Below are 13,598 nucleotides of genomic sequence, written 5' to 3' on the forward strand. Positions count from 1 at the left end.
CTGGGGCCATTGAAACTCCAAAGCCTGGGATCCAAATACCATGATTCTCTCATAGCTAAACTCTAAATAGCCTCCAAAGCCAGTTCCTCGCTCCCCCTCTTGCCCACACCAGCATTATTCTAATTGCTCACCAGAATCATCTAGAAAGTTCTGGTCACCCTGAAGTTCCTGGACTTCCTGTTGCTGGAAAGCCATTTCTCTCAGATGCCTTTTCTATACAGAAGTTGATTTCCCATTATAGGTAGACAATGCCTTGGGTATGTGCAAAATACCTCATTTGATTATCTTCCAGTCAAATCATCAAATTATAAAAATGCATTTATATTAAATGCTATAATACATAGATATGAAAATGGCAAAACTGAACCCAGCTTCTCACTAGCTACAAATAGAGACTAAACACCATAGGAGTAAATCTAATTTGGGAAACTATCCATGCATGCCACACAGTGAACCCCAAAAGACAACTTGGAGTTGTCTTTGTGTTGGGACAAATTCATGACACTGATACTTGCACAGTAGGGGTGTGTAAAACTTTGGTCGTTTATTCAATTTGGAGAAGATTCGGCCCAATTCGGAGGCCAAATCACCAAATCCAAATCAAATTGGGAGACTAAAAAATCCCCTCCAAATCTATTTGGAAAAGATTTAGAAAAAAATGACAAAGTTATAAGTATTTTAGTGATTCCCCATTATAGTCTGTGGCTGAATCTCCAATCTCCAAATCAGTGCCGAATTTTCCAAAGCCTATTTGGTGAAATTGATTCAGGACAGTGATCTGAATCTCTGAATTGAATCACTGTCCTCCAAATCAGCCAAATTCGAATCAAATACTTCCCTATTCGAATAGGTCTATTGCACAGACTTAAGCTTGTGTATTCTATTTAAAAATACATGGTCATAAATCTCAAGTGTAGCCTAAACTTCATCACCTAAATCTACACTTATGCCAGTAGCCTGTTTTTCCGAGGCAATTTGGAGCTGCAGGTCTCCACTACCCATGAAAACAGGTACCTAAATGTGAATTTAAGTGGATTTTTTTTTGGATAAATTTGTTTTATTACATTTAAGATTACCATTTTCATAGGAATGTTATAAATATAAACAGACACAAGGACCAATTTAAAAAAAGAGGGAAGGAAGACGTCAACTATGATTATGAGTCAGAAATGTTGTTAGAATACCACAGGGGGAACAAGGAGGAAACCATTAATTCTGGGATATTTTGCAACTAAAATAGGTAGTAGTGTAATTTTGTTTGGTGGCAGAATAGTTTATTTAAATTGCCCTTTTAAAAGCTAAATTCCAAAGTCTCTTTTAGTGACTAGTTTTTGGGACTGCAGGAGGTGGACATGTGTAGTACTCATAACCATTATTTTTCTGCTTGAAAATAAGCTGTAATTTTCAAATGGCAGTGCACAGACATGACAGACATAGCATAAAGGGAAATGATTAAAATCTTACCTAATGCTGTTCTTGCTGGTGTGGCATCTTTTTTAATCCAGAATGACACCCAGGAAAGAACAACAGTTAATATACAGGGAATGTATGTCTGGATAGTGAAGTATCCCATTCTTCTACTTAAGTCGAAGTAGATTGTCATGACTACGTAATCACCTGTAACAGTAGTACAGAAAAAAAAAAAAAAGATATTGTGATGAGTTCAGCCACTGATCAATTTTGGAGTAAAATTTACAAAACGTTAAGCATATCAAATATTTTCATGTGTTCTTCACATTAGTGCATCAATGCACTAATACTGACATGCAATGGAAAGGAATTACCAGTTTAGGCAGAATTTTCTGTCTTATCTCTTTGGTAGATAATGTCATTTTTTGGACAGCTGGTGTGACATAGAAAAGAGAATCCCCCTCACCTGATATTCATGAGTAGGTTTTCCAAAGGTATCTCAGCTACCTAAGGACTGGAACTTCCATCCGAATCTATGACAAGAACTATCAAGCTACCGTTCTTCCTCAAATTCTGTGACTGTTTCACTCCAATTCCCTTCCCCTTCCACCCCAATGCCAAAATTCAAGCATGGCTGGCTTCAAATAGTCCCTTCTGAAGCAGTAAATAAGTTCCTTGGTTCTTTATGAGAGATGAATTTGGTAGCTATGTTGGTCTGAGACAAAAAGAAATGCAAAAATCTAGAACTCTTGGTTCAGAAATCATGGATGTCTGGTGCCTCTTGAGTTGGGGGGGCACATGCTCCCCCATCGCCAGTCAGTGACCAGGGAGAGGTCCCCCAGGAGCCAATCCTGCTGGCTAGGCGAGTGCCCCTGGTGGCCAATCCTATTGGCTGGGGGGGGGTGGTCCCCCAGTGGCCAATCTTGCTAGCTGGGGGAGGTGGGGGGGAAGTCCCCCATGGCTGATCTCACTCACTGTAAAAGCGATCAGGCTGCTTCCCGAACTCCCGCAGCCACTTCTGGAAGTGGCACGGCCACTTTTGCTGGTGGCCCTGCTCCCTGGCTGGTGCTTGCAAGGGGGGCACTGGTGCTTCCACCTGCCCCCCATCCACTGGCTACACAGGGAGAGCAGCCTGACAGGGAGTGCACCAGTGCTCTCAGGGGGTGAATGTGCACCTCCATGCACCCCCTGCACATTGCCCCTGTCAGAAATGATACCTTTTATTAGACCAACTAGGAAATTGCAAAAAAACCCAAAACTTTTTCTGCAAGCTTTCAGGCTCAAACACCCTTTATGAGGCTCTGGGAAAATTAAAGATGGTAAAAAGTCCCCATAGGTAGGAAATAAATGTCACTTTTGCACAGAGGGAGCCAGAGACAGAATCCTCTCTCTCATGGACCCAGAGGTCCATGAGAGTGTCTCTTTGAGTTGTTCTGAGTTGCTCTTTGTTGTGTAGCTCAGGTAGGATTCCTTCCCTGGAGGTGAAGGAATCTTGAATTTTCCCAGAGCCTGATAAAGGGCATTTGAGCCTGAAAGCTTGCAGAAAAATATTTTTTTTTGTAGTTTCCTAGTTGGTCTAATAAAAGGCATCATTTCTGAATCAAGAGTTCTAGATTTTTGCATTTCTTTTTGTCTCAGACCAACATGGCTACCAAATACTTCCCTGAAACATGGAAGATGACAAATTTTAGCCAATTTTGGATTTTAAACTTCATTGCAGAACAACAAGAAAGAATTTCAAGCCTTCCTGCTTGCCATCTGACACCTCCAGGAAAGAAATCCTACCTGATCCACACAACAAAGAGCACCTCAGAACAACTCACAGAGACATCCTCATGGACCCAGGGGGACAGATGTCCATCTCCAGCCCCCTCTGTGGAAAAATGACGTATATAAGGGCATTTGAGCCTGAAAGCTTGCAGGAAAAGATTTTTTTTTTTCAATCTCCTAGTTGGTCTAATAAAAGGTATCATTTCTGAACCAAGAGTTCTAGATTTCTGCATTTCTTTTTGAGATGAGGCACACAAGCTCCCTCCCCAAAAGTTTAGAACTCATTCATCGACACTAAAAGCTCAATGGTGGAATCTCAATTCATTCCCTGATTGACTAACCCAAATAATTTAATTTGGATTAAAATAATGGTGACATTAAGGTTCCTCAGTAGATTTCAACATGCGCTTACCCAAACTACTTTGTCTTCACTCCTACTTTAACCTGTATTAAGGACACATCTTTTCTTGCACTGTAGATGCATCGTCAGCCTCACACCATGGTTTCTGCCACATGATCATGTGACACAGTACAGCCCAGTCTCCCAGAGAGCCTTAATATAATATTAAACATTGGTATTGATAATATTTCAATATCCCCAATTTAGTAATGAATGTTTCATGTGGCTTAGCCAAATACATAATGCCATCATTATTATATTGCTAGTATTTTCTTAATGTTCTGTAAATTGTTGAAACTAGAATTTGCATATCTTTGAGATGCATGCAAGTAAATGACTTGATCCTGGCAGGGGCAGCAAGTTCAGAATTTTTCCCAGTAATTAAATACTTAGCTGTCTGCAGCAAGTTAATAATTTTTCCCAGTAATTAAATACTTAGCTGTCATGTAATTCTCAAATCTCAAAGCCTTTTCAAAAGGATGGTAAGGATCACTTTCCCCATGTTTTTTAAAGATATATACACACTTAAAGATGCAGGTATGTGCCTTTGGGAATTTTTAAAATGAGATTTGGCATCATACTTCCTACCCATTTGTCTTTTTCTGGGACATGGAAATGCAAAAGATTGAAGTGATTTGCCCCCAAAAGTTACATAGCTAGTCAGCAACAAAGAACCCTAGTCTCTTGCAGTAGTTTTATCTACTGTCTTCAAACAAGAACTCTTAATGTTGGCCAGTGTGAATGGAACATAACACAAAAAGAAGCAGCAGACAGACACATGGCTATTTTCAATATTGTCTGGGTTTTTTTTCCCCTTCTGGAGCTCCCAAGAAAAGGTTAATTCTTGTGCTGTTAGGACCACACTGTAAAAGAATGATCCTTCTGTTAAAAACTCAAATGGATACTGATGTAAAAAATACCCTACTTCCTTAAAAAATTCTGTTTCCAAATGGGAATGTTGACAACACCACAGATATGAGGCCTCTATTCTTTCTCTTCCTACCCCCAAACAAACAAACAAAAGCCCAAAAAGGCTATTTACCTTAAAACAATTAACTACAATATCCTTTCAGGTCTACAATATCCTTTGTAGTATTTTGTCTAATCAGTGCTGGAACAGTTCACTGCCACATGACTATGAATGAGATGGTGGCACAGAGGAACAAATCCCTGGAGGTATTTCTGTTATTCTCTTAAGTAGAGGCATAATGGTTCATTGAAAGTTGAGGCAGATTAAAGTCTAATAAGGAAAATGCATATAATCTTCTAACAACAGAAAGCATATGAATAAATGCTTTGTAAGACTGAATGTTTTTTTGGCTGTGATTAAAGATTACATCAGTTATATTAAATTTTGTGAAATGTTTTTCACACACATGGTCCCCAAAAGCATCACAAAAGAGAGAAAGAGTGAAATAACCTTTAACCAAGTTAAAAGAAAAAGAAAGAAAAAGGTGAAAAACATATTTTATAAATAAAGTATGCATGATTAATGGATAACATAATGTGGAGACATCCCAAAAGGGAAAGCATGAAGGAGTTACATGGGAGAAATTCACACATTTAATAAAGAGAAAGAGAAGAAGATGATAAAAACAATGAAGAGAAGCAGAAAGAGATAACATTATTTAAAGAGGCTGGGGAAAGTGCAATGGAATATTTAAAAATAAAAGGCAACCATGGTGAACTTGGAAATTAATAGGGGGCCAGTGGACTTGTTGCAAATAGACAGCACATAGGCTGTCCACCCTTCCTTCTGAAAAAAATATTCTGCAAAAAAAATTTCTGTTTTCTTCCATAAGAGCTGAGTATTGCAGTCAAACATGGAATATGGCATTACAACATTTGAACCTGGAAGGAATGAAAACATGGATATAGACTGCAGCACAGATGGAAGCGATACAGTGGCCTACATGGGCAATAGTGTAGATGTAACATGATAAGCAGAAGTATAGGCACAGATATAGAAAATTTAGTGTAAAAAATCAGGCTAAGTGAAGGGAAAAGTTTCAAAGAGAGAATGAAAGGGTAGCTGTGTTTGAGGATGTTATTCTTGCACAGGGGAGAACAAAACCACAGAAAATAATAAAACTAAAAAGAATCTTCAGGAACCTTGAGAAAAAACATATGCAAAGCAAGCCCAAATCCCTCTAAAAAGGAAAACTCCCCTTCCTTAAAGTCATAGTGCTATATTTTTAGGTTCGATCTTGTTCTCCTCAAGAAGATATTATCTGGGAATGGCGAAAGGTAAAATAGAGAGCATGCTTGTTGCTATGTGTGACAACACAGTGGCATAACAAGGAGAGCTTGCACCTGGGGCAAAACCTGTGGGAAAGTAGGAGGGGTGCATGGGTCTGAGAGTGGGCGGGGGGGCATGCATTTCCAAGAGCCAGGGGGTGGGAGAATTTATGGCTTCGAAAGTGAGGGTGAGAAGCGGGGGAGGTTCAAGAGCCAGGGTAGCGGGTATAGGCCCTGAGAGTGGAGGGGTATGGTTTATGATGGGACAAGAGCATGTGAGATAGCAATCTTACCCATTCCAGGAACTCCTAAACAGTCCTTGGCTGAGCTGCTCCTGCCACTGCTGTTTGCTCTGCCTGCCCTGGTTGTTGCTTTTAAAAGAGCACCACTGGGGACTATTTTGGAGTTTGTGGCATGTTTATGCTGCTGCAGCACAGACTCTGTGGGGTGGTGTAGGGGTGATTCCGGGACCCCTCCTAACTCAGTGCCTAGGATGAATGTCCTTCTGCCCCATCCCTAGTTACTCTATTGGCCAACAGACTTGAGTACAAACACAGATATTATTTGTATTATAGTAGCACCTAGCAAGAGGCCAATTTTGCTCTTAATGACTTGCAATTGAAATAAACTTGTTGGACAAAAGGTGAGAGAACATACGAATCATTAATCACATTTTATAGATGGAGCACTGAAGCACAGAGAAATTAAGTGACTTTTCTAAGGTCGCAGAAGGAGTCCATGTAAGACCCAGGAACTGGGTCAAGATCTCCTGATTCCTAAACTAGAGACTTTACCACTAAACTCTCCTTCATTTCTAAGAAAGCTACAAGTACTTTATTTCATTGCTCTGACCGCTGTCCTCATCTCTAGGTTCTGTACAACTCTGTCCCTCATTCTGAAATGCCTCCACTTCTTCCCTCATTCTCTTACATATGTGCACACCCTCTTTTAGCTCAGTCCTTACTATCATAATTGCTTTGATCATGTCATCTTTCCCTTCTGTGCTGCAAATTTTCCATTGCACTTTCCTTTTTGGGATGCTTGGCTGGACTATGTGCATCTTAGGACAAAATGGACATGATGTTTACTAAAACTAAAAGAAAGTGCAAATCTACAATAGCAAGTGCCAGATTTATCATCACATTAGCTGCAGATCAGTTTATATTATCTCCTGGATGTCAAACAACAATTCCTACAGTGCAGAACTGAGATTAAGCAGTGTAGGAGGTTCTGGAGCATTCTTTGTATATGGATTAGTGTCTCCCTGCTGTTCTGTGACTTACAGAAACAGAATTAAGAAAGGTTACCCCAACACCTTAATTCCCTCATGCACAAAGGAAAGGCAAGAGTACTTCCCTCCACAGAATGACCATACCCTTTGCTGTCAAGATTGTAAGTCAAAATCAGACAGCACACAGCTTGGAGACTATTAAAATTGCTGACAATTTTGGCATTAAAGAAATTGCAAATGCTTACATACCTTATCTTGGCATTGTTGTAAAAGCTAAGTGTTGCTCTGTACACTAAGTACTGGCAGCAGGTTTCTATAGTTATAGTGGATTGCAATATACATCTAAATGGCATTTTAGTTATTCTTTTTAATCTTGATCAGACCAAATCCTTTTGAGTGACCTCAATTTGTCACTTTGCTTACTGAAATATCCAGAAGTGCTTTCTTAAAGTTTTTTGTTTGAAAACCAATAAAGGAAATAAAAGCATGTACATGCCAACTTTGGCCGCTTCCAGATGACTGTGGACATTTGGTTATCCAGGGACAAGGAGTAGTGGCAAACCTTGTGCCACTGCTTCTTGTCTCCAGGGAACACCTGCACCACTCTGTCTCTGGCACATGGCAGGTTAGCCCAGGTGGGTACCAGAGACTGGAGCCAACAACCGTGCTGCCCCCCCAGAATTACCTGGGCTCCTGGGTGCCAGGGAAGCTGCAGCCACGGTGCTTCTACAGCTTGGAATCTGGCCAGTGGCCAGAGCATGGCTCCGGTGAGCCAGGCTCTGGTTTTGGGCAGCCCGTGCTGCAGCCACGTGCATTACCCTGCTTTTTTTCCAAGCAGGTTTTTTGACCCCGGGATCTCCCCCTCCCATTCTGAAAACAATGACAGGCTGGGAGCTCCACAGATACAAGTTACAGAAGATGCTACATTCTGAAATGTCTTTATCTGATAATTCATTCAATGAGGGGTCAGATTTTCACCCTATCGGCCATTTTTGAAGATGCCTGCAGCCATGCACTTGTCTTTGGTCACAACTATAAGATGCATTCTTTGGCTAGATTGGGCAAAAACTATCACTTCTGTCTGCATCCTGAATGTGCACTGAAATTCTGTTATGTTACAGAATTAAACATGTTTCTGATCACTTATACCGGTTTATGTGTAATTTCTATCCCTAGCCTATATGTTCACACAGTACAATTTAAAATCAACTTACAGTACATGGGTCATTAATAATAAAACTCATACAGTCCAATTTATATTTTAATGCATATTTCTAAAGAGGTGTCAAAAGACTAAGATACACATCCGGCAAATGTGAAAAAAATCTCTGAATTCTAAAATGTAGATCTTAGTGGTGTGTCCTTTCTTCATACTATAGAATTTCTACCAGCATCAGTGGGATTTCCCTAGGAAGAACAAATATAAAATATGCAAAGATAGTAGGAAGGAAAATCATGCTCTAACGCAGTCATTTAAACCAGTGGTGCTCAACCTTTTTCCCCTGTGGGCTGGATGGGCAATGCATGGATGGAAGGACCTGACCCATCCCCACAGGAGGGAACGGTCCTTGACCCAACCCCATGGAGGCAAAGGGAGTGTGGTATGCCCCATGGAGGAAAAGGGGGCATGGTCTGGCCTCATGGAGGGAGAGAGGGCATGACCCGACCTTGCAGGAGAAAGGGGGCATGGCTCAACCTAAGCATAGAGAAGGGGGCACAGCCTGGCTCTCACTGGGCATGTGAGTCTTGGGGCTTGGCAATTTGGCAGGGGGTAAGGTGGTCTTATTAATGGCTACTTCTCTCCCATTGCCAAATTTTCAGACCTGGGGAGAGCCCCACAGGCCAGATGTGAAGGATCTGTGGGCTACATTTGTTCCATGGGCCAGAGGTTGAGCACCTTTGATTTAAGCACTCAAACAAAGTTACCCTCAAATCCATACCAAATTCCAGGCCAGTGACCAAATTAAATCAACCAGAATAATTTAAACTAAAGAAATGTTGGTTTGGAACCAAATCATTCTGGTTATCAAAAGCTTAAATCAGATCTCAGGAAACACATATAAATTTTAACTAAATTATCAGACCAGTTCATTGAATAACTAAAATTGCTCTGGGTAAAAATATTCCTTTATAGGTTTTGTACAATAGGGAAAAAAGGTTGTATCTTCAGGCAAGAAATCTTCTAAAGTAATAAGAACAGAAAAACAACATTTCCCATGAAACCATGATGAGCACTGTCTCTAACTCATAAAATGTTTATTAGTTTTAGTTTATAATTTGAAAATTGGATTGTATGCAAAACAATAATGATATTTTTAAGAACTAATCACCTTGATTTTAATGAAGGTGCTAAATTATAGTTATTTTCTTTTTGTTAAAGAGATAAGATAGGGTTGAGCAATCTGTCAAAAAGTTTCCTACATCTTAAAACTGAACTTCCTTAAAGTGGAATCTTTTAAGTAGTACATAATTAAAAGGTTTATTTTTATGTCATCTTTTTATATGAAAATCACACTACTGAACAGTAGTTCAGGTTTTTTTAATTCAAATAAAATTTTCCTGTATGACTGCACACTTTCACTCATCCTACTAATATAACCTAAGGTTAAACTGAACTGTGATTCCAATTATCCTATCAAAATTTGAATGAAGTCTGATTTTGGTGATGTTCCACATACAAATAGAATGGGCCCACTAAGCAATTTTACTAGAAAAATGAGGACTGCACATCTATGCTTCTGCACTTGAAGTGGAGATTAATGATGAATGTCAGAGTTTACCTGTGGAGTTAAGGAATTTGACTCTGGAAATAAAAGTCTATTCATTAGTAAAAGGACTGATAACATGCCATGAACATTATTATTATTAACCTGTGGGACTAAAGAGAGTACAATGGGGGATTCATTTAACATTATAAAAGCAAACTTAATTTACTGTTTTCTCAAAACCAAGAAGTTTTGTAGAGGCATGCTGACTACCTGATAGAAATTTGTAGGAAGTGTGATTTTTTTGTGCCTGGTGGCTAGGGTAGTGGGTTGGGATGCAGGAGACCCATGGTCCAATGTCTATTCTGCCTGAACTGGAGTAAAAAGTTGTTTATACACATGCTCTCGGAGGGCCGGGGCAGGGGCTGGGGGGAAGGTGCATCTTAATTAGAGTGGCTCCGGGAGCTGCTCTAATTAAAGCAACGGAAGCATCTTGTACATTAGTGCCCCTGTGCTTAATAATGGTGGCAGGGTTGCTTTAATTAAAGCTCATTCAATAAACTTTAAAGTGTCCCCACCACCATTTTTAAGCATGGCAACATGGATACATGAGATGCTAGATTCTGCTGGAGCATCGTAGTTACCATGCAGCAGATTCGATTAATTGAGTCTGCTCTGATGCACTGTAATTACAGCGTGTCAGAGCAGCCTCGCTGCTTGTGTAGAGGTGCCCAAAGATTCTATTCTTAATTTTGTACAGCTAGAAACCAAAATTCAAATTGATGAGCACCCCTGAACTTTCACTATGCATTTTCTACTTTGGGAACAGCTTTGTATGTTTTGAAAAAGTATTTTATCTAACCAAGGGCATAGAGTAGGTTGTTTAGGCTGGGGGAGATCGCTTGTTGCTTAGTTGTTTAATTGCTGGCCTCGCTAGAAGGAAAAGCTGTATCAACAAAGTCCCGGGGAAGGAAGGGGGGTTACTTGGGGGGGAGCTGGAAGGGGGGTTACTTGCTGGGCTTGCTACACATTTCATCACATCAGCAAGTTTAACCTGTTACGTAGCTATATAAGGCAGACGCCCACTGGGGTGGGGGTGCTTGCTTTGTGAACGATTGCCAAGCACCACTTTCTGCGCAGAAATAAAGATTAAGTTGGATCCTCCACCCCTGTGTGTTTATTGGCACAAGTGCACCGGGCACGAACTCACTGTCCTTTGGGGACAACAAAATCATTATCCTAACTCACTTACAGAAAAGCTTTCACCTCAAACCAGGAAGAGCAGGAGGTTTGCACCTGGGTTTTTCAGATCTCAGTACCCTGACTGCCTAACTACACCTATACATTTACTTCCGTTTTTGCGACAGTAGAAAGATTTTGTTTCTGTTTCAGGGTGGAGCAAAACCCAATTTGAAACATAGAAGTTGCAGTCTTATTTCAGTCAGCATTACTCAAAGGAAAACAGATGGATTGGGATATGCTAAGGCACTCTTTATCTATTAGTGATTATACTCCAGCAGCTCGTATGGCTATCCAGTTGCTGCATTGAAACCAAGCTGCTTGCAGACACTGAAAAAAACCAAAAAACCAAAAACAGGAAACAAAATGCTTTACCTGAAGAACCCGCATGTTACTTTGACCCAGCTCTGCAGCATCTGTATAGATTGGGTGCTTCAGCGGACCTTTTTTGTCATTTTTATCTAAAGCTGATTCAATCAGCTATTAGATAAAATCACCAAAAATGCCCCACTACAGTGCCCAATCTATACAGATGTTGGGCAAGCCGGGTCCAGCTAATACAGTACCTCTTTTAGTTATGCACTGGGCTCAGTGTAGGGGCATTCTGAGTTTAAAGTAAAGCATAATTATTTTTATAATGTCTGCAAGCAGCCCGAAGTTCAAATCATAGTCCTGACTCAAAAAATACTTTCCTCTCAAATTAGGAAGAGCAGGAGGTTTGCACCCAGGTTTCTCATATCTCAGTATCCCTGAACATGATTTTGAGAGACACCAAAAATGATACTAAACATGATTTTGTGAGATACCATCCTTTTGTCTGTTAGGGAGAGGAAGAGCTGTCTTTGCAAGATCCAAAGACTTAGCACAATGGTGGAAGCTAGTGCCACAGACAGTAGTGAGTCCAAAAAGAGATTAATTTAAAAGGTAAAAGTAGGACATCATAAACGCTTCCTGAAAGAGATTAAAAAAAGTTAAAAGTATGAAAAATGTCTCTGCCTTCCTTAAAGTTTCTACAGCCAATAGGCTGTGGGCCTATTGAAGTCTTTTATGACAACCCCTCCAAAATTTCTCATTCTGCATGAATCATTAAGTTTTATTTCCATAAACCTTCTTTGATCTAAAGCACTCTAGGATGAATACTAAAAAGGCAAATAAAATGTCTGAGTTCAGCCTGACCTCTTACTCTCTTTCTCTCTCTGTGCACGCATGTGCATGAATCTTTAGATTGTTGTATATTGCTCCAATGCCCAAGCTTCTTCTGTGTGAACAATGACCCATCAGGGTAGAGTAGGGGTGATCACATGCCAATATAGAAGTTGGATCATTTGGAATTCTTATATTACATGTGCTAGTGTGAAATATTTTAATAAGTCGGTAAAAATGTTGAGAGATGTGTGGTGGGACAGTAGGGGACGCTACTACACCGAGCCACCTGCCTCACTCTGCCTAACCAAAACCATGCCCCGCCATGGTATTCTGGGGTGCTTCTTTTAGCCTGAAGCATTCAAAAGTAGCCTCCTGTACTGGAGGAAAGTAAAGTGCCAAGCCCACCTTAGCTAGCTGAGCAAAGGGAGCTATAAAAGCTACCTGACCCGTCTCCCTTCAGAAATCCACAGCCAGCATGCTGCATGCAGGTAGCCTTTTATTGTTCAGAGAGAGAGAGAGAGAGAGAGAATGGGGTTAGGGGAAAACAAAGGAATTTCAGAGAAAACACCTCGAGCAATATAAAATAAATTGGGTCTCATTCAATATTCAGTACAGTGACTCTTTTAACATGTGGCTAAAATTCACTTAAAACAGGCTAAATTTCCATATCTACTCACAATATAGTCATCTGGAGGGTCCCTCCAGAGGTCCCAGCTTGTCTATGTCCACAAAATAATTCCTGTCCTTCCCAAAATGCCTGCTCCAGGAGAAAGGAAAGAGTCAGCTCCCCCCTCCCTCAGGAATTTCTCCAGCTGGGTCACATAGGTAACCAGGTTCAAACCAAATTGAAAGAGGAGGGATGTGCAGGATGTCCCAAGGCAGGGCAGAGAGATGGGGGATTTCTTCACAACATCTGGCGATTGTATATGTATGATAGAAGCACCTGGGAATCCCAGTCATAGGTCAGGATGCCATTTTACTAGGTACTGTACACACAGAGCAGACTCTTCTTGCCCCACAGTATTGACAGTCTAGACGAATAATTGCTCTAGTCATAGATAGCACTCCTGAAATGCATATTGCGCACAGACCAGACCTTGCTTTCAGCACTTATTTATATGTGGATTTTTTCTGTGAAACAGCAAAGCTATTAATGGTAAATGCTTCCTGCTAGTCATAAGTTATTACACAAAAGTTTTTTATTCCCAGAAAAGTACATGTACAAATGGTAAAAAACCCAAGCAAATTAAAAAGCAGCGGTTGTATATATAGAATTTTTTTCTACATTTTTAAAACTGAAACATCAAAAAAAAAAAAAAAGAAGAAAAGACTGATGTAATGAGGGAACATTAAGAACCAACTTGCAAACTCATGGAAGTCAATGGAATAGTTGCCGTTGACTAGGACTAATATTTTTCCTGAATTGTACCTCATAACAGAATTGTCTAAAATAAGAAGT

The 13,598-nt window shown here is 40.3% G+C and overlaps 1 protein-coding gene across 1 annotated transcript in view; it reads right to left on the reverse strand.

The window, feature by feature from the left end:
* GABRG3 (gamma-aminobutyric acid type A receptor gamma3 subunit) overlaps nt 1-13,598 on the reverse strand; it is a 604,315-nt gene that overhangs the window by 26,650 nt on the left and 564,067 nt on the right. Inside the window, exon 8 of the mRNA XM_014527425.1 lies at nt 1,465-1,617. Coding sequence (XP_014382911.1) covers nt 1,465-1,617 — 153 coding nt within the window. The remainder of the gene's footprint in view (nt 1-1,464; nt 1,618-13,598) is intronic.

Source organism: Alligator sinensis, unplaced genomic scaffold (assembly GCF_000455745.1).
Source record: "Alligator sinensis unplaced genomic scaffold, ASM45574v1 scaffold144_2, whole genome shotgun sequence".
NCBI lineage: Eukaryota > Metazoa > Chordata > Crocodylia > Alligatoridae > Alligator > Alligator sinensis.